At 54.8% G+C, this 19,630-nt stretch overlaps 4 protein-coding genes and 1 long non-coding RNA gene across 6 annotated transcripts; 3 read left to right on the forward strand and 2 right to left on the reverse strand.

Annotated features, from left to right (window-relative positions):
* Positions 1–705: 705 nt before the first annotated feature.
* NOP53 (NOP53 ribosome biogenesis factor) lies at positions 706–8,252 on the forward strand. Its single transcript, XM_066340159.1, has 13 exons — positions 706–937; positions 1,141–1,205; positions 1,290–1,374; positions 1,814–2,034; positions 2,421–2,491; positions 2,945–3,040; positions 3,917–4,015; positions 4,489–4,653; positions 5,489–5,664; positions 6,679–6,745; positions 7,608–7,684; positions 8,072–8,128; positions 8,206–8,252. Exons 1-13 carry the CDS (start codon positions 744–746, stop codon positions 8,210–8,212), a joined length of 1,380 nt encoding a protein of 459 aa, XP_066196256.1. The 5' UTR covers positions 706–743; the 3' UTR covers positions 8,213–8,252.
* Positions 8,253–10,474: 2,222 nt separating this feature from the next.
* LOC136374767 (gap junction delta-2 protein-like) lies at positions 10,475–13,180 on the reverse strand. Its single transcript, XM_066340156.1, has 3 exons — positions 12,898–13,180; positions 11,249–11,675; positions 10,475–10,873 (listed from the first exon to the last, which is right to left on the reverse strand). The coding sequence occupies exons 1-3, from the start codon at positions 12,966–12,968 to the stop codon at positions 10,475–10,477; spliced, it is 897 nt and encodes a 298-aa protein (XP_066196253.1). The 5' UTR covers positions 12,969–13,180.
* Positions 13,181–13,864: 684 nt separating this feature from the next.
* Positions 13,865–15,287, forward strand: SELENOW (selenoprotein W). The gene is made up of 5 exons (XM_066340157.1): positions 13,865–13,921; positions 14,217–14,241; positions 14,449–14,502; positions 14,883–14,957; positions 15,083–15,287. The coding sequence occupies exons 1-5, from the start codon at positions 13,890–13,892 to the stop codon at positions 15,155–15,157; spliced, it is 261 nt and encodes an 86-aa protein (XP_066196254.1). The 5' UTR covers positions 13,865–13,889; the 3' UTR covers positions 15,158–15,287.
* Positions 15,123–16,293, reverse strand: LOC136374769 (uncharacterized). 2 transcript variants are annotated; one of them, XR_010745972.1, is made up of 3 exons: positions 15,753–16,293; positions 15,307–15,623; positions 15,123–15,253 (listed from the first exon to the last, which is right to left on the reverse strand). It is a non-coding gene; the product is annotated as an uncharacterized lncRNA (long non-coding RNA). The 2 variants fall into 2 exon arrangements; XR_010745971.1 differs by having other exon boundaries at positions 15,733–16,293.
* Positions 16,294–16,804: 511 nt separating this feature from the next.
* Positions 16,805–19,268, forward strand: LOC136374773 (histone H3.3A). The gene is made up of 4 exons (XM_066340163.1): positions 16,805–16,959; positions 17,397–17,540; positions 17,782–17,935; positions 18,957–19,268. The coding sequence occupies exons 2-4, from the start codon at positions 17,413–17,415 to the stop codon at positions 19,083–19,085; spliced, it is 411 nt and encodes a 136-aa protein (XP_066196260.1). The 5' UTR covers positions 16,805–16,959; positions 17,397–17,412; the 3' UTR covers positions 19,086–19,268.
* Positions 19,269–19,630: the final 362 nt, after the last annotated feature.

A 19,630-nucleotide genomic window follows, 5' to 3' on the forward strand; every position in this document is an offset into this window, starting at 1 on the left:
TCCAGGGGGGCAAAGGGCGCGTTTGGGGAGGATTTGGGGTAAATTTGGGGAACATTTGAAGGATTTCGGCTCATTTTGGGGAATTTGGGGCACATTTTGAGACACATTTGGGGCACATTTTGGGGGGATTAGAGGCTAATTTGGGGGAATTTGGGGCTCATGGGTCGCCTCAGCCGCTGAGGGACCCCGACCTCCTCAAGATGACGTCACGTCCCGCCAAACCCTTCTCAAAAAGGCGGCGCAGCTTTTCCGGTCCTCCCAAAGATGGCGCCCATTCCGGTTCCCTCCCTTCCCGAAGCGGCGACGACTCTTCGTTTCTGGTCCTTACCAAGATGGCGACGAGAGCGCTTCCGGTCCTTCCCCTGAGGGCGGCAATTCTTGATCCGATCCTTCCCAAAAACGCGAAGAAAACGTTTCCGTTCCTCTAGACAACGACGACTTATGTTATTTTACAGTCCTTCACAAGATGGAGGCGAGGCCTTTCCTCCGCGGGACGCCAGGAGCGGGGGTTGGGGAACATCTGAGAAGACTCGTGGCGGGTTCGGGAGGTTGAGGAACATCTGGGAGTGTTTTAAAGCCGCTTTTTGGGCGCATCTGGACTCCTCGACCTTCCTCAAATGGCGGCGCGGCGGTCTCCCTCCCTCTCGAAGATGGCGGCCTCTACCCGCCCCTTTCCCGCCGTGGCGGCGGCCGGAAGTTGCCTCAGGCCACTTCCGCTTCCCCTCACGCGTCTCCCTCACGAAATGGCGGCGGCCGAATCGTTCCTCGCCTTTAACCCCGCGACCCGGCCCGGGCCCTCCGCCGCTTCCCGGCGCCGCTCCCGCGGCCCCCGCAACCGCAAAAAGGGCTGGAAGCGCTGGAGCGGCCCCGAAGCGCAGCTGGGCCGCGAAATCGGCGATTTCCTGGAGGATGTGGGGCTGCAGGAGCGAGCGGCGGGGTGAGAGGAGGGAGCCTCAGGGGCTTCGGGGAGCTCCGAGGGATGTGAGGGAGCTCGGGAGGTTTTGGGGTGATCCCAAAGCTCCTGGAGGGTTTTAAAGGGAGATTGGAAAGGGATCGAAATGAAAGAGTGAAAAACATTTGAGGGTCTCCGAGATTCAGGGGGAATCTTTCATTTGGGGGCTAAAACCCTCTAAATTTCAGGGGTCTGATCTCAGAGCAGCCGAACGAAGGCCTTTTCTTCCTGGACACTGGAAGCGCTCCTAAAGGTGAGATTTTTTTTGTAAATTCTCCCCCAATTTCACCTTTCGCGAGGGTTTTTCGGGTGCTGTGACCCCTCCAAACGTGCCCAGGTCGGCGGCAGAAGAAACCCGCTCAGAAACCCCTTCACGTGGACCTGGTTCTGCAGCCCCTGTCCAAGGTGCCGCCGCCCAAGGAGTGAGTCTGGGGCGAATTTGGGGTGGGTTTTTTTTGATTTTTGGGGCTCTCCTCCTTCTCAAAAATTGATTTTGGGAGGGATTTCAGGGCTCTTTGGGCTCTCTTCTCTCTAAAAATTTGATCTCGAGTGGGATTTTTGATCTTTGGGGACTCTCTTCTCTCTAAAAACTTCACTTTTGGGGGGATTTTGAAGTTCTTTTCTTCCTCAAAAAATTGAGTTTGGGGAAGATTTTTTGATTTTGGGGCCCTCTTATCTCTAAAAGTTCGATTTTGGGGCTTTTTTCCCTCTAAAACTCCAGCTCTGGGAAGGATCTTTGGGTAGAATTTTGGGGGTTTTGTGAGGTGAATCCCTCCCCAAACCCCCCAATTTCCCTCCCGGATTTTTGGGATCTCGTTTTTTGGGCTTTTTTTTTTATTCCCTTTATATTTTTTTGAGCAGCATCAGCGCCCACCAAACCCCCAACGGGAGGAAAGAAAAACGACGTCGGGAATTTTGGGCTAAAAAAGCCCAAAAAGGGATTTTCCCTCGGGAGGAGAGACGCCTCAGGGCTCGCCTCAGCCTCAGGGGGGACCCCAAAAACCCCCCAAAAACCCCAAAACCTCCAGAGTTGGGACGCTCTGACCCCCAGAGGAGCTTCTACGACATCTGGGGGGAGAACAGTGAGTCTGGGGGGGAATTGGGGGGATTTGGGCTCATTTTGGGGGGCATTTGGGGTTGGAAAAATTCGTTGGGATTTTTGAGGGGATTGAAAGAATTTTGGAGGGATTTTTTGGGGGATTTTGGGGCGGTTTTTTGGGAGGGTTTGGGGTTAAGGGAGCGATTTTTGGGAGGCTGGAAAAAAAATTTGGGGGGGTTTTGGGGCAATTTTGGGAAGATTCGTTGGGATTTTGGGGTAACTTTTGAGGGGATTTGGGGTTGGGGAGGCGATTTTTGGGGGAATTTGTTGGGATTTTCAGGGGGCTTTGGGGTGAGGAGGGACCCCAGTTTTTTGGGGTGATTTGGGGGGTTTTGGGGACCCCTGGCTGAGCTCTGGGGGCCCCCCCAGACCCCCTGGATGCCCCCCTGGCTGGGCAGGACCCCTGGTACCTTCAGCAGACCAAGAAACAGCCAGTGCAGGTAAAGGAACCCCCAAAAACACCCCAGAAACACCTCAGAACTCACCTGGGAAACCCTAAACACCCAAAATCCCTTCTGGGACCCCCAGAACAGGCCAAAATCACCCCAGAATTCACCTGGGAACCCCCAAACAGCCCAAAATATCCCTGGGACTTCCAAGAATCACCCCCAAATTTTACCTGAGAGCCCCTAAAGAGCCCAAAATCTGCCCTGAGACCCCAAAAACTTCCCTGGGACCACCCAAAACATCCCTGGGAACCTCAAAATCCTTCTGTGAGCCCCCCAGACTCCCCTGGGACGCCCCAAATTCCCCCCAAACCCCCCCAAGACCCCCCAAATCCCCCCCAGACCCCTTCAGAATCCTCCAGGACCCCCCCAGTGACCCCCAAATCTCCCCCGGGACCCCCCCCGGGATTTTGGGGTCTCATTTTGGGGTGTCCCCCCCGTTCCCAGCGCCCCCCCCGGCTCCAGGCCAAGCCCTCGCCCCTCCCCCCCGTGGAGGTGATCGGCCAGGGGGGCTCCTACAACCCCCCCTTCGAGGAGCACCAGGTGAGGGCTCTGGGGGGCTTGGGGGTCCTCGGGGGGCTTTGGGGGGCTTTGGGGGGTCCTCGGGGGGTTTGGGGGGTCATATGGGAATTTGGGGGGGTCCTCACGGCGTTTGGAGTTTTTTGGGGGGTCCTCAGGGGGCTTTGAGGGTCCTCAGGGAGTTTGGGGGGTCCTCAGGGGGTTTGGGGGGGTCCCCAGGGTGTTTGGGGGGTTTTGGGGGGTCCTCAGGGGGTTTTGAGGGTCCTCAGGGAGTTTGGGGGGTCCTCAGGGGGTTTGGGGGTCCTCAGGGCGTTTGGGGGGGTTTTGGGGGGTCCTCAGGGGGTTTGGGGGGTTTTTGGGGGGTCCTGAAGAGGGTTTTGGGGGGTCATGGAAGGGGTTCTGAGGGGATTTTTGGGGGAGGCTTGAGGGGTTTTGGAGGCTCCTGAGGGGTTTTTGGGATCCCAGGGTGGGGTTTTGGGAGGTTTTGGGGTTCCCAGGTGGGTTATTTGGGCTCCCAGGGTGTTTCTTGGGGGACTCAGGGGTGGGTTTTGGGGGTCCCAGTGTAGATTTTTGGGGTGTTTTTGGCCGTTTTGGGGTGGTTTTAGGTTCCCAGGGTGGTTTTGGGGTCCCAGTGTAGATTTTTGCGGTGGTTTTGGCCGTTTTGGGGTGTTTTTGGGGTCCCAGGGTGGTTTTGGGGTCCCAGGGTAGATTTTTGGGGTGGTTTTGGCCGTTTTGGGGTGTTTATGGGTTCCCAGGGTGGTTTTGGGGTCCCAGGGTAGATTTTTGGGGTGTTTTTGGCCGTTTTGGGGTGTTTATGGGTTCCCAGGGTGGGTTTTGGGGGTCCCAGGGTAGATTTTTGGGGTGGTTTTGGCCATTTTGGGGTGACCCTGCCCTGGGCAGGCCCTGCTGCGCCGGGCGCTGGAGCTGGAGCTGAGGAGGACGAGGGAGGAGCAGAAGGTGGAGCGGAGGCTGAAGGTCACCGAGGAGCCGCCCTCGGAGGTGGGACAGGGCCCCAAATTCGGGGTGGGAGCCTCAAAATGTGGGGTCTGGGACCCAAAATTCGGGGTCTGAGCATCAAAATTTGGGGTCTGGGCACCGGAATTCGGAATCTGGGACCCAAAATTTGGGGTCTGGGCCTCAAAGTTTGGGGTCTGGGCCCTGAAGTTTAGGATCTGGAACCCAAAATTCAGGGTGTGAGCCTCAAAATTTGGGATCTGGGACCCAAAATTTGGGGTCTGGGCCATGAAATTTGGGGTCTGAGCCTCAAAACTTGGGGCGTGGGCCCTGAAATTTGGGGTCTGGGCACCGAAATTTGGGGTCTGGGACCCAAAATTAGGGATTTCACTCCCAAAACTCATTATTTGATCCCCAAAATTCTGGATTTAATCCCCAAAATTTGGGGTTTAACCCCTAGAATTTGTAATTTGATCCCCTAAACTGGGGATTTGACCCAACCCTCGCTGTTTGTGCAGGAGGCCGTGCTGCAGGAGCAGCTGCAGGGGCTGCTGGAGGAGGAGGAGGAGGAAGATGAGGATGAGGAGGGGCAGGAGCAGCCCCAGGAGCCCCCCAGGAACCGGGAACAGCCCGGGAGGAAAACGGAGAGACAGCGCCGGAGGGAGAGGGAGCAGAGGGACAAGGTGAGGGAACTGGGGGTTTGGGAGGGGAAAATTGGGATCTGGGATGGGGAAATGGGGATTTGGGGAGGGGAAATGGGAATTTGAGGGGGAATTTGGGAGGGGAAATGGGGATTTGGGATGGGGAAATGGGAATTTGGGGGGGAAATGGGGATTTGGGATGGGGAAATGGGGATTTGAGGGGGAAATTGGGAATTTGGGAGGGGAAATGGGAATTTGGGGGGGAAATGGGAATTAGGGTTCTGCACTGGGGCTGTTCTAGGGTCAGATATAGGATCAGCTATGGGATCAGGGATGGGATCAGTGACTCAGTGACAGAATCAATGATCAATCAATATAATTAATAACAATTACTGGTTAATTGCAGGCTGCAGCCCGGGCCCGGCTGGCCGCCGTGGGGCTGTTATGGGGTCAGATATAGGATCAGATATAGGATCAGATATAGGGTCAGCTGTGGGATCAGGGATGGGATCAGTGACTCAGGGACAGGATCAGTGATTAATCAGTGTCATTAACGATAATTACTGGTTAATTGCAGGCTGCAGCCCGGGCCCGGCTGGCCGCCGTGGGGCTGTTACGGGGTCAGATATAGGATCAGATATAGGGTCAGTTATAGGATCAGTGACTCAGGGGTGGGATCAATGATCAATCAATATAATTAAAGATAATTACTGGTTAATTGCAGGCTGCAGCCCGAGCCCGGGCCCGGCTGGCCGCCGTGGGGCTGTTATGGGGTCAGATATAGGATCAGATATAGGGTCAGTTATAGGATCAGTGACTCAGGGGTGGGATCAATGATCAATCAATATAATTAAAGATAATTACTGGTTAATTGCAGGCTGCAGCCCGTGCCCGGGCCCGGCTGGCCGCCCAGAGGCGCCAGGGGCTGTTCCAGCTGCATTCCCTGCGCCGGGCGCTGCGGCTGCGGGAGCTGCAGCTGCTGCAACGGCGACGGGAGCGGCAACGGGAGCGGGAACGGCGGGAACGGGAACCGCGGCGGCTGGGGAGGGTCAGGTGGGGTAAACTGGGGTAAACTGGGATAGACTGGGGTAAACTGGGATAGACTGGGATGGACTGGGATAAACTGGGAACGGCGGGAACGGGAACCGCGGCGGCTGGGGAGGGTCAGGTGGGGTAAACTGGGACAGACTGGGATTAAACTGGGATAGACTGGGAATGGTGGGAACGGGAACCGCGGCGGCTGGGGAGGGTCAGGTGGGGTAAACTGGGATAGACTGGGATAGACTGGGATGGACTGGGATAAACTGGGAACGGCGGGAACGGGAACCGCGGCGGCTGGGGAGGGTCAGGTGGGGTAAACTGGGATAGACTGGGGTAAACTGGGATAGACTGGGATAGACTGGGAATGGTGGGAACGGGAACCGCGGCGGCTGGGGGGGGTCAGGTGGGGTAAACTGGGGTAAACTGGGATGGACTGGGATGGACTGGGATAAACTGTGATAGACTGGGATAAACTGGGATGGACTGGGGTAACTGGGATAGACTGGGATGGACTGGGATAAACTGGGATGGACTGGGTAAACTGGGATAGACTGGGATAGACTGGGATGGACTGGGATAAACTGGGATGGACTGGGGTAAACTGGGATAGACTGGGATAGACTGGGATAGACTGGGATAAACTGGGATGGACTGGGGTAAACTGGGATAAATGGGGACCCTGACAGCTGGGGAGGGTCAGGTGGGGAAATTGAGGAGAAATGGGGGAAAAATGAGGATAAATGGGGATTTGGGGAGGGACAGATGAAGGAAAAAGGGGATTTTAGGTGGGAAACGGGGATTTGGGGAGGGGAAAAAGGGGATGAAAAAGGGGATTTGAGGAGGGAAAGGGAAATTTGGGAAAGGAAAAAGGAGATTTAAGGTGAGGAAAATGAGGATTTGGGAAGAAAAATATTTTGGGGCCGAAAACCAGAGATTTGGAGGCGAACAAAGAGAATTTGGGGTGGGAATTTGGGATCTCCCCTGGTTGTTTTGGGCTCAGAAATGCCAATTTTGGGGCTGTTTCAGGTACGAGGACCTGGGGCCCGAGGTGCAGCTGAGTGAGGAACTCCCTGAGTCCCTGCGGAGGCTCCGGGTGCGTGGAGTTTTGGGGGGAAAAAGCCCAATTTTGGGGGGTTTTGGGGCTCCCAGCACTCGGGGATGAGACCCATCCTTGCGCTGTGAGAATTCCCAGCCCTGGGAATGTGAAGGATTTTGGGGTTCCAGGGTTTTTGTCGTGTGGATGAAAACCCTGAGGAGGCTGAGGGTGCTGGGAGAGCCCCGGGGGGTGGAAATCCTAAAAAAATCATAAAAAACCAGAAAAATTATAATGAAAAAAAAACATCCTAGGAAAATCCTAAAAGCATGATTTAAAAAGCTGAAAAAAATCTTATAAAAATCTTTTACAAATCCTAAAGAAAAACTCCAAAAAATCCTAAAAAAAAAAAAAATCCGAAAAAAATCTTATAAAAATCTTTAAAAAAACCCGAAAAAAAAAAGTCTTACAAAAATTTTTAAAAAATCTTTAAAAAAATCTTTTAAAAAATCTTATAAAAATCTTTAAAAAAATCCTAAAAATAATCCTAAAAAGTCTTTAAAAAATCCGAAAAAAATTCTGAAAAAAATCCAAAAAAATAAATAAAAAAATCTTACAAAAATTTTTTAAAAATCTGAAAAAAACCTGAAAAAATCCGAAAAATAATTCCAAAAAAATCTTACAAAAATCTTTAAAATATCCGAGAAAAATCTTATAAAAAATATTTAAAACATCCTAAAAATAATCCTAAAAAGTCTTTAAAAAATCCGAAAAAATGCGAAAAAATGCGAAAAAAATTCCAAAAAAATCCTAAAAAAATTCTGAAAAATTTCGAAAAAAATTCCATTAAAAAATCCTAAAACCCCTCCTAAAAAGAATGCCGGTTTCCTGAGGCCAGATTTGTTGTGTTGTGCCTTTGCAGCCCGAGGGGAGCGTGCTCAGGGATCGCTTCAAGAGCCTCCAGAGGAGGAACCTCATCGAGCCCCGGGAAAGGGCCAAGTGAGTCCCCAAAACTGGGGAAAACTCCAATTATGGGGGAAAATCCTGAATTTGGGGGGGGGGGGAATATCCCAAAACTTTAAAGGGGAAAAAAAAATCCTAACATTTCAGAAGAAAACCCCCAAAATTCAGGGGAAAAAGCACAAAATTTTATCCCAGAACTCAGGAGGTTTTTCCCAGTTCTCTTCTTTTTCTGACATTTTTGCCCAATTCTCACTGTTTTTTTGTCCTGTTTTCTCTCATTTTCCCCTAAATCTCCCCATTTTTGCCCCATTTTCTGTCATTTTTTCCCCACTTTCTTTTATTTTTTGCCCAAATCTCCCTGTTTTTGCCCCGTTTTCTGTCATTTTTGCCCAATTCTCCCCGTTTTTGCCCCGTTTTCCCCAGGTTCCGGCGCCGGTACCGGCTGAAGTTTGTGGAGAAGAGAAGTTTCCGCTCCATCACGTGAGTCTGGGGGGGCTCACGGGGGGAAAACCCCAAATTTGGGACCCCCCCTGAGCCCCCTCCCGCTTCTGTTCCAGGCTCTGACCGGGACCAGCAAAATCAAAATTAAAATTAAAATAAAATTTTAACTTTTGTGGGTCTGGGGGGGGTTTGTTTGGGAAAAGGGGAAACAATTTGGGGGGTTCTGAGCCCATTTTGGGGGGATTTGGACCCATTTTCAGGGTTCTGAGCCCATTTTTTGGGGGTCTGAGCCCATTTGGGGGGGTTTAACACATTTTGGGGAATCTGAGCTCATTTTGGGGGGGGGGCTGAAACAATTTTGGGAGGGTCTGGGCACATTTTGGGGCTCTGAACCCATTTTAGGGGAGTTTGAACCCATTTTAAGGGAGTTTTGAACTCATTTTTGGAGGGTCCTGAGCACTTTTTGGGGGAATTTTAAGCAATTTTTTGGGTTCTGAGCCCATGTTTTGGGTTCAGGGACCACAAATTTGGGGGGGGAACAGCCCAGGACCCCCCCTTTCAAAATCAATACAGATAAATCCAGCCTAATTAAATACAAATCCTTCCTTTTAATAAATCCAGCCCAATTAATTACAAATCGTCCCCCTTCAGATAAATGATCCCCAAAATAAATAACAAATTCCCCCCCAATAAATCCTCCCAAATAAATACAAATCTCTAAAATAAATACAAATCTCCCAAATAAACCCACCCCAAATCAATACAAATCTCCTTTTTAAATAAATCAACCCCAAAATAAATAAAAACTTTGCCTAAAATAAATACAAACCTCCCTCAAATAAATACAAATAGCCCAAATAAATCCACCCCAAATAAATACAAATCCCTTTTTTAAGGAAATTTGCCCCGAAATAAATAAAAACCTTCCCTTTAAATAAATACAAATCCCCCAAATAAAGAGAAATATCCCAAATAAACACAAATATCCCAAATAAATCCAAATCCCCACGGCCCCTTTTGCACCTTTTGGGGGGCCCCAAAAATCAGTTCAGGGCAATAAAATCCCAAAATCTGGGGGAAAAAGCAGCAGCTTTTGGGGTAAAACCCTGAAATTGGGTTTTTTTGGGGTTCAGATTCCAGGAGGGAATTTTGGGGATTTTTATCCCTAAAAATCCCAACAAATCTGGCGATAAGGTTGGGAATTTGGGGTCCAAAGTCCAGGAATTGAGGGGGGAAACTCTTGGTGATTTTGGGAGTGAAAAACCCAGTGACCATTTTGGGGCAGAAATTTGGGATGAAATCCCGGAATTTGGGGCATTAAAAAAACCCCCAACTGTTTTGGGGACAAACTCCAAGGATTTGGGTCTGAAAACCCCAACAATTTTAGGTCTGAACCCCGGGGATTTTGGGGATAAAAATCCAACCGTTTTGGGGATAAAAATCCCACAGTTTTGGGGATAAAATCCCACAGTTTTGGGGACAAACCCCAGGGATTTGGGGACACAAATCCCACATTTTGGGGACAAATTCCAAGGATTTGGGAACACAAATCCTGGCGATGGTGGCTCCAGTTCCTGTGGCTCCAGCTCTCGATGGTTTCAGCTCCGAACCCCGGGAATTTTGGGGTGAAATTCCAGCATTTTTTAGGGATGAAATTCCAGCAGTTTTGGCTCCAGACCCCGACAGTTTTGGGGTGAAATCCCAACGAGTTCCCGTCGGTTTGGGGACGAAATCCTCACGGTTCTGGCTCCAGTTTGGGGCTGAATTCCTGACCCCAATCCCAACCCTGACCCCAATCCCAATCCCACTGCCCTCACACGTGACCTGACCTGCTGGACTCTTCCCTGCCCCAAATCCCAAATCCATCCCAAATCACACAGAGGCCGACTCGCTGGACTGTGTCCTGACCCCAGTCCTGACCCCAAACCCCAAATCAATCAATCACCCATAGGCCAACTTGCTGGACTGTATCCTGACCCAAATCCTGACCCCAAACCCCAAATCCATCGCACATAGGCCGACTCAATGGACTGTGTCCTGACCCCAAATCCCAAACCCCAAATCACACATAGGCCAACTCACTGGACTGCGTCCTGACCCCAAATCCTGATCCCAAACCCCAAATTACCCCAAACCCCAAATCCTGACCCCAAACCCCCAATCACCCATAGGCCAACTCGCTGGACTGCATCCTGACCCCAAACCCCAAATCTACCCCAAATCCTGACCCCAAACCCCCAATCACCCATAGGCCAACTCGCTGGACTGTGTCCTGACCCCAATCTTGACCCCAAACCCCAAATCCTAATCCCAAATCACCCATAGGCCAACTCACTGGACTGCGTCCTGACCCCAAATCCTGACCCCAAAGCCACCCCAAATCCATCAGACGTAGGCCGACTCGCTGGACTGCGTCCTCCCCAAGGTCACGGGCGCCGTCACCGTCACCGCCGGCTCCTTCTTCCTCCCGTCCCCTCCTCCTCCTCCTGCTGCTGCCGCCGCTCCCCCCAGGGACTTCCTGCGGGCCCTGGCCCCGCGCACGGCCGCACGCACCTTCCTCCAGCCCAGGTGGTTGAGCTCGGCCAGGTTGAGCAGCACGCAGACGCCCGAGACGGCGAACATGAACACCAGGAAGACACTTTTCTCCGTGGGCCGGGACACGTAACACTCCACCTCCTTGATGCAGGGGTACCGCGAGCACTCGGAGATGGCCGGGACGTGGAAACCGTACAGGAAATACTGACCGGCCAGGAAGCCGATCTCCAGGGCGTTCCTGAACACCACCTGGGGTGAGGGAAAACGATTTCAGGTTTTTGGGGGAAAAAAATCTCAGTTTGGGGGGAAAAATGTCATTTTTGGGGGGAAAGCATCTCAGTGTAGAGGAAATATTGGCCGGCCAGGAAGCCGATCTCCAGGGCGTTCCTGAACACCACCTGGGGGAAAAAGGGGAGAAAAGGTCTTTTTTGGGGAAAAAAAGTTACATTTTTGGGGAAAAAGATTCTTATTTTCTTGGGGAAAAAATCCCCACTTGTATCACGTAGAACCTGGAGATCCCCTCCTGCCTTTTCAAACCCCCCAAATAAACCCCATATAAACCCCAAAACCCCCAAATAACCCCCAAAACCCCCCAAATCACCCCAAATTTCACCTAAAACCCACCTGGATGACGTAGAACCTGGAGATCCCCTCCTGCCTCCTCATCTTGGCGCTCCTCAGCCCCCTGCCCGTTATCCCCCCACCGCCCTCCGCATCCTCCTTGGGACCCCCCTCGAGGCCCCCGTTGACCCGGGGCGGTTTTTTGGGGGTCTCCAGGGGGGGCTGCAGGAAGGAGCAGCGGCGCTCGCGCTGTTTGGCGGCCTGGTGCACGGAGTAGGTGATGAAGCAGAGGCTGGGCGTGCAGACCAGGATGATCTGGAAGACCCAGTAGCGGATGTGGGAGATGGGGAAGGCGTGGTCGTAGCACGCCTGGTTACAGCCCGGCTGCAGCGTGTTGCACATGAACATGGTCTGCTCGTCCTCGTACACCGTCTCGCCCACGATGGCCACGATGAGGATGCGGAAAATCACCACCACCGTCAGCAGGATCCTGGATTTGGGGATAAAATGGGGGTTTGGGGACACCTGGGGACACGTAGGGACACCTGGGGATGAGATCTAGGGCTAAAATCACCACCACCGTCAGCAGGATCCTGGGGCTGGGGGGAAAACAGCATTTGGGGACAGCTGGGGACAGCTGAGGGTGAAATCACCACCATTGAATCCTGGGTTTGGGGGGGAAAATGGGGTTTGGGGACACCTGGGGACTGGGTTCGGTGGTGGGGAGGGGTCTGCACCTGGATTTGGGGGTCCCCCCGGCCCCACACTGCCCAGGCCCCGCCCCCGTCCCCGTGTCCCCTCCCTGTCCCCAAGGCGGGCACGTGACTGCCCCGGTCACGTGGCTCACCTGGTCACGTGCTCCCCGTGGGCGGCTCTGAGCCACCCGCGGTCACCTGGGGCCACCTGGGTCACACCTGGGGCCACCTGGGTCACACCTGGGGCCCCAAATCCCCCCAAAATCTCCCCCGGGTCACACCTGGGGCACACCTGTCCCCAAATCCCACCTGGGTCACACCTGTGCCCCCTCAGGGGATGGGGACAGTTTTGGGGACACGTGGGGACATTTCCCGACCCCCCCGGGGCCGTCCCAGTGCCCCACCAGTGCCACACCAGTGTCACCCCAATGTCCCCAGTGTCACACCTGGGTCACACCGGTGTCCCCAGTGCCCCCAATGTCCCACCAGTGTCACACCAGTGTCACCCCAATGTCACACCAGTGCCACACCCTTGGGGGATTCCGGGGTGATCCCGGGCGGATTCCGGGATGGATCCGGGGTGGGTTTTGGGGATGATTCCGGGGTGATTTTGGGGCGGATTCTGGGATGGTTTTGGGGTAATTCCGGGGTGGATCCGGGGTGGATTTTGGGGTGATCCCGGGCGGATTTGGGGTAGATTTCGGGGTGGATTTTGGGGTGATCCCGGGCGGATTTGGGGTAGATTTCGGGGTGGATTTTGGGGTGATCCCGGGCGGATATGGGGTGGATTTCGGGGTGGTTTTAGGGTGGATGTGGGGTGGATTTTGCGGTGATCCCGGGCGGATTCGGGGTGCATTTCGGAGTGGATTTGGGGTGGATTTTGGTGGGATTCCGGGGTGGATTTGGGGTGGATTTTGGGGTGATCCGGGGGTGGATCCGGGGTGATTTTGGGATGGTTTTAGGGTGGATTTGGGGTGGATTTTGGGATGATCCCGGGCGGATCCGGGGCTCTCTGACCTGCCGATCATGGTGGAGTGTTGCTGCACCGCCGCCTCCAGCAGCCGCTCCAGGATGGTCCATTCGCCCATGGCTGGGGCTGGGGGCGCCGGGATCCCCCGGGACCCCCCGGGATCCTCCGGGACCCCCCCGGGATCCCCCCGGATCAGCTGCGGCGCCCCCCGGGGCCCCCCCGCCCCCCGGGATCGAGCGGATCCAGCGGATCCCGGGGATCCATCGGCGCGGCCGCCGCCAGGGAGGGCACGGGGAGGGACTGGGAGGGACTGGGAGTGGATTGGGAGGGACTGGGAACACTGGGGGCGGATTGGGAGGGACTGGGAACACTGGGGGCGGGACTGGGAGGGACTGGGAACACTGGGGGCGGGACTGGGAGGGACTGGGAGGGGATTGGGAGGGGATTAGGAGGGACTGTGAGGGTTATACTGGTTATACTGGGGGGTTTATACTGGATGTACTGGGGGATGTACTGGTTATACTGGGAGGGTTGTACTGGGGGTTTATACTGGTTTTACTGGGGAAATGACACTGGTTATACTGGGGGTTGGACTGGGTTATACTGGGGGGCTATACTGGTTATATTGGGGGGATTATACGGGTGATACTGGGGAATGAACTGGTTACGGCAGTGCACCAGAACTGCTTTTACTGGAGGCTGCACCCCCCAGTATAACCCAGTATCACCAGTATAACACCCCCCCCCCGTATAACCAGTTCACCTCCCTGTTGTCCCCGTGGCCACGTACTGGTTTTACTGGTCCCAACAGTGTCCCCATACTGGTGTCACCACTGTCCCCATACTGGTATCACTGGTGTTCCCATACTGGTCTCACTGGTGTCCCCACACTGGTGTCCCCACTCTGATGTCCCCACACTGGTGTCCCCACACTGGTGTCACTGGTGTCCCCGCTGTCCCCTCACTGGTGTCACTGGTGTCCCCGCTGGCCCCGCCCCGCTGTCCCCGGCCCCGCCCCCGCGCATGCGCACTGTCCGCCATGGCGCCGCTCCGAGTCCATGTCCTTTACTGGTACCGGGGGCCCGAACTGGGGGTCCCCAAATCCCGGGGGGGTCTCCAAATCCCGGGGGGGTCTCCAAATCCCGGAGGGGGTCCCCAAATCCCGGGGGGATCTCCAAATCCCGGGGGGGGTCCCCAAATCCTGGGGGAATCCCTGCGCCCTGCCGGGATCCCCAAACTCTGGGGGGGTCCCCAGTTCTGGGGGCGGGTCCCCAATTCCGGGTTTGTCCCCAATTCTGGGGGGGGTGTCCCCAATTTCGGGGTGTCCCTTTTTTAACCCTTTCCTCCCTTTTCCCCCCTCCCACAGCGGAGCCTGAGGCTACAAACCCAAGGTGAGAACCTCCCGCCCCCAATTCCTGACCCCCCAATTCCTGATCCCCCCAATTCCTGATCCCCCCAATTCCTGACCCCCCAATTCCTGACCCCCCAATTCCCGACCCCCCAATTCCTGACCCCCAGATTCCTGATCCCCCCAATTCCTGACCCCCCCAAAACTCCGGGGAGACCCCACAATAATCTGTGACCCCCCAAATTTCCAGTTTGAGAAGCTGAAGCAGGAGCTGGAGCGGCGCTTCCCGGGAGCCCTGGACGTGGTGGGGGATTTGGGGGGTTCATTTGGGGTTCATTTGGGGTTCATTTGGGGGTGTTGGGGTTAATTTGGGGGGTTTGGGGTTCATTTGGGGGATTTGGGGGTTGATTTGGGGAAGGGGCTGGGGGGTTGGTTTGGGGTTCCGGGTTAATTTAGGGGTTGATTTAGGGAAGGGGCGCAGGGTTTTTGGGGGGATTTTTGGGGTGGGATCCACAGGATTTGGGGGGATCCTTAGGATTTGGGGAGTCTCGGGATTTTTGGGGTGAATCCCCTGGAAATTTTGGGAGGAAATCTCAGGGGTTTTGGGGGTGTAATTCCCAGGATTTTTGGGGTGAACACCCAGGATTTTGGGGGGTCTCTCAGCTGTGCCCCCTGTCCCCCCAGAGCGGCCAGGGCACCCGGGAGGTGACAGGATGGTTTGAGGTGACCGTGGGGGAGCACCTGGTCCACTCCAAAAAGGTGGGTGCCCCTTCCTGAATTTAGGGTGCCCCTCCCCAATTTTGGGGTGCCCCTCCCCGAATTTGGGGAGCTCCTTCCCCGAATTTGGGGTCCTGTCCCTGATTTTGGGGTGTTGTCCCTCCCAGAACGGCGATGGCTTCGTGGACAACGACTCCAAACTGCTCCGGATCGTGGCCACCATCGAGTCCCTCCTGGCCTAGGCCCCTCTAAGGGGGGAGAAGCTGCGGCGACATGTCGCGATATCTCGCGATAAATCGGGGAATATCGATGGATCCTGGCAAGATATCAGGAGATATCTTGTGATATGTCAGGAAATATCAGTGGATATTGGCAGGGTATCACGAGATACAGTGAGATATCGCGAGATGTCGCGACAGCGCCGCGCCCCCGCCCCTCGCCCCACGCTCCATGACGGGAATCGCCAAAACGCCGCCGGCACCGGGCGGGTCCCTGAGGCCGCGTGGGGAGGGGACACGGGGGACACCACCGCCCACCGCAGACCCCTCAGAGTGAACCCCAAATCCCTGCATTCCATCCTGAACCCCAAATCCCCAGACTGAGCCCCAGATCCTTCAGATTTCACCCCAAAATCCCTTCATTCCATCCTGAACTCCTCAATCCCACCCCAGACCCCTCAGACTGAACCCCAAATCCCTGCATTCCATCCTGAACCCCAAATCCCCAGACTGAGCCCCAAATCCTTCAGATTTCACCCCAAATCCTTCAGATTTCACCCCAAAATCCCTTCATTCCATCCTGAACTCCTCAATCCCACCCCAAATCCTCAGACTGAACCCCAAATCCCTTCATTCCATCCTAAACCCCTCAGAGCCACCCCAAATTCCCCAGATTTCACCCCAAATCCTTCAGGTTTCGCCCTGAATTCCTCACATTTCACCCCAAATCCCTTCAATTTCATCCTAAATCCCTCAAATTTAACTCCAAATCCCTCAGATCCCCCCCAAAACCCCCTCAAGTTTCTCCCTAAACCCCACAAATCCCACCCCAAACCTTTCCAATCCCACCCTCTTTCATTCCACCCCAAAACCTTTATTCCCCCTGCAAATCCTGTTTTTTTCCCTAAAAAAGCCTTTTACTCTCCCTCCCAAACCTCTTTTTTTTTTCTTTCTTTTTTTTTATTTTTTTTTTTTTTTTTTTTTTTTTTGTTTTTTTTTTAATAAACCGCCTTCGCCGTTTTCAGCCAAATTCAGCTTTTTGGGGGATTTTTCTCCCACGGAATATTTATGGGCTGAAAAATGTGGAAAAACCTCTTTTAGACAGCAAAAGAAATCTGATAATTTGATTTCCCCCCCCTCGTTTATGTTTTCAGCCCCTGTTGCAGTTGCCTTCCGTGACTCGGTGGCCTTTTGGGAATAAAGAGTTTGAAGTTGGATTTGGGTGGTTTTTTGTGTGGTTTTTTGGGGTGTTTTTTTGGGGAATTGAGTGTTTTGAAGGGAGAAGGAGCTGAGGGATGGGGCCGGGCCTCCTCCCGACCCCATGGAAATTCTTGGTTGGTTTTGTGGGTTTTGGGGTTTTTTGGTTGGTTTTTGTTGTGGTTTTTTTTGTTTTTTTTTTTTTTTTTTTTTTTCATCTACTGGATGTTTCCATGGGAGGGAAAAAAAAAAGAGACCTGAGGGAGGACTGACGGCGGCCACGCCTCGCTCCGAGTTCTCCCGAACACCTCTCGAACCACACCAAAAAACAACATCCCGGAGTTCAGAAATTCGGGAATTAAGGAATTAAAAGGCGAGGAAAGGCCCCGGGCCGCCTCAGACCCGCGGCTCCCCTCAGGACGCCCAAAATGGCGGCGCGGCCTCACCTCAGCCGACCCCCCTCCGCGTTCCCGCCCCGCGGCGCGCGGGGCACGACGGGAAACCGCCCTCAGCCGGGACCCGCCATTTTCTGCCGGGAAAGGCGGGAAGGGGGAGATCGAAGCCGCCGCAGCTGCACCGCGGGACTCCCCCGCCACGGTTCCAGCGCCGCTCGTCAGCGCCGCTCGCAGGTAGCGGGGGAGAGGAAGCGGTCGAGGGTGGTACCGGGGAGTGATAGGTGGGAAATACCGGGACAGCTCCGGTGCGCAAGGGGGAGTGGGGGGGGAACCGGGGTCGCCTGAGGAGACGGTTAGGCTCAGTCCCGCCTTCCGTGCGGTGCCGCGCGCTGATTGGCCGGAGAGGCGGGACGTGACTGGCTGCGAGGCACGTCGATCAAAGGGGGGGCGCGTGACTGCCGCCGCCCCGGCGAATCGGCGGGGGCTTCGCGGAGGCTTCTGGGTGCGGTAGTTCGGGGCGGCGTGGGACTCGTGCTCAGCCAATGAGGAGCGGGGGCGCGGTCACGTGACGCGGCGCGGGGCGCTCATGGGAGCTGTAGGCCCCTAGGCCTCGCGGTCACGTTCTCTGCCCGTTTTTCCCGTTTTTTCCCCGTTTCTCCCGGTTCTTCCAGGCTGTGACGGCCCGGGATGGCCCGTACCAAGCAGACGGCTCGGAAATCCACCGGCGGCAAAGCGCCGCGGAAGCAGCTCGCCACTAAGGCGGCCCGGAAGAGCGCGCCCTCCACCGGGGGCGTCAAGAAACCGCATCGCTACCGGTACCGGGGGGACACCGGGGGACACTGGGGACACCGGGGGACACTGGGGACACCGCGACAGGGGGGACATGGGGCTGGCGTCTGGTGGAGCCACCCCCAGAGCAGTGAGGGTGTCACAGGGGGGACAGAGGGATGGGGGCCAGGGAGGGGACATTGGGGTGGGGGACAGGGACATGGGGGCCCCCGGGTGTGTCTCAGGTGTCCCCAAGCCCTGAGGCCTGTCCCCTGTCGCTGTCCCCAGCCCTGGCACGGTGGCACTGCGCGAGATCCGGCGTTACCAGAAATCCACGGAGCTGCTGATCCGGAAACTTCCCTTCCAAAGGCTGGTCAGGGAAATCGCCCAGGACTTCAAAACAGACCTGCGCTTCCAGAGCGCCGCCATCGGGGCCCTGCAGGTGAGGGGACACACCTGGGACACCGGGGACACCGGGGACACACCTGGGACACACCTGGGCACACCTGGGGATACATCTAAAACACACCTGGGACACATCTGAGGACGCCTGAGACACACCTGGGGACACATCTGTGGACACACCTCAGCACACCTGGACACACACCTGGGGACACACCGGGGACACACCTGGGGACACCGGGGACACATCTGGGGATACATCTAAAACATACCTGGGACAGCAGAGACACACTTGGGGACACACCTGGGCACACACCTGGGGACACACCTGGGGACACATCTGGGGACACCCCTCGGCACACCTGGGGACACACCTGGGATACACCTGGGACACCTGAGACACACCTGGGGATACATCTAAAACACACCTGGGACAGCAGAGACACACTTGGGGACACACCTGGGGACACACCTGGGGACACACCTGGGATACACCTGGAGACACACCTGGGGACATCTGGGATACACCTGGGACACTTGAGACACACCTGGGGATACATCTAAAACACACCTGGGACACCTGAGACACACTTGGGGACACCTGGGCACATCTGGGGACACATCTGGGACACCTGAGACAGACCTGGGGATACATCTAAAACACACCTGGGACACCTGAGACACATCTGGGGACACATCTGGGGACACACCTCTGCACATCTGGGCACACACCTGGGGACACACCTCTGCACATCTGGGCACACCTGGACACACCTGGGGACACATCTGGGCACACCTGGGGACACACCTGGGGACAGACAGTGACACCCCAACCCCCACCTGCGCTCCCAGAGCGCCGCCATCGCTGTCACCTGTCTCACCCGTGGGTGCCACACCTGTGTCACAGGTACCGGGTGGGGCTGTCTGGGGACACTGGGGTGGGACATAGGGTGACAAGGAGGTGACAGGTGGCCCCGTGGGTGTCCCACCTGTGATGACGTCACACCTGTGATGACGTCACACCTGTGACGTCACCCCTGTCCTGTCACCGCTGTCCCCAGGAGGCCAGCGAGGCGTACCTGGTGGGGCTCTTTGAGGACACCAACCTGTGTGCCATCCACGCCAAACGCGTCACCATCATGCCCAAGGACATCCAGCTGGCGCGGCGGATCCGCGGGGAGCGCGCCTGAGCCGCCGCACTTCCCTGCGATTTTCTGGGGGTTTCCAGGATTTTTCCGAGATTTTCTGGGATTTTCCAAGATTTTTCGGGGAATTTCTGGGAATTTCCAGGAATTTTCCAGGATTTTTTGGGAATTTCCAGGATTTTTCTGGGATTTTCTAGGAATTTTTCGAAAATTTCCAGGGTTGTTTTTTTTTTTTTTTTTCCCAAGGAATTTCCGGATCTTTCTTTTTTTTTCCCCCAAGGAATTTTCTGGAAGTGTCCCAGAAATTTTCAGGGGGAATTTCTGAAATTTTCTGAGAATTTTTCCAGAATTTTCCAGGAATTTCCTGGAATTCTCTGGGAATTTCTTGGATTTTATTTTCCAGGATTTTCCAAGATTTTTTTTCCCAGGAATTTCCCAAGAATTTTCCAAAAACTTCCAGGAAATTTCCCGAAATTTTCCGATTTTTTCCCAGGAACATTCCCAGAATCTCTCTGGGGAATTTTCCAAGAACCTTCCAGAAATTCCCAGGATTTTTTTTCCCCAATCCCGTGTTTTTTTGGGGCGATTTC

This window comes from Sylvia atricapilla, unplaced genomic scaffold (genome assembly GCF_009819655.1).
Source record: "Sylvia atricapilla isolate bSylAtr1 unplaced genomic scaffold, bSylAtr1.pri scaffold_125_arrow_ctg1, whole genome shotgun sequence".
NCBI classification, from domain to species: Eukaryota; Metazoa; Chordata; class Aves; order Passeriformes; family Sylviidae; genus Sylvia; species Sylvia atricapilla.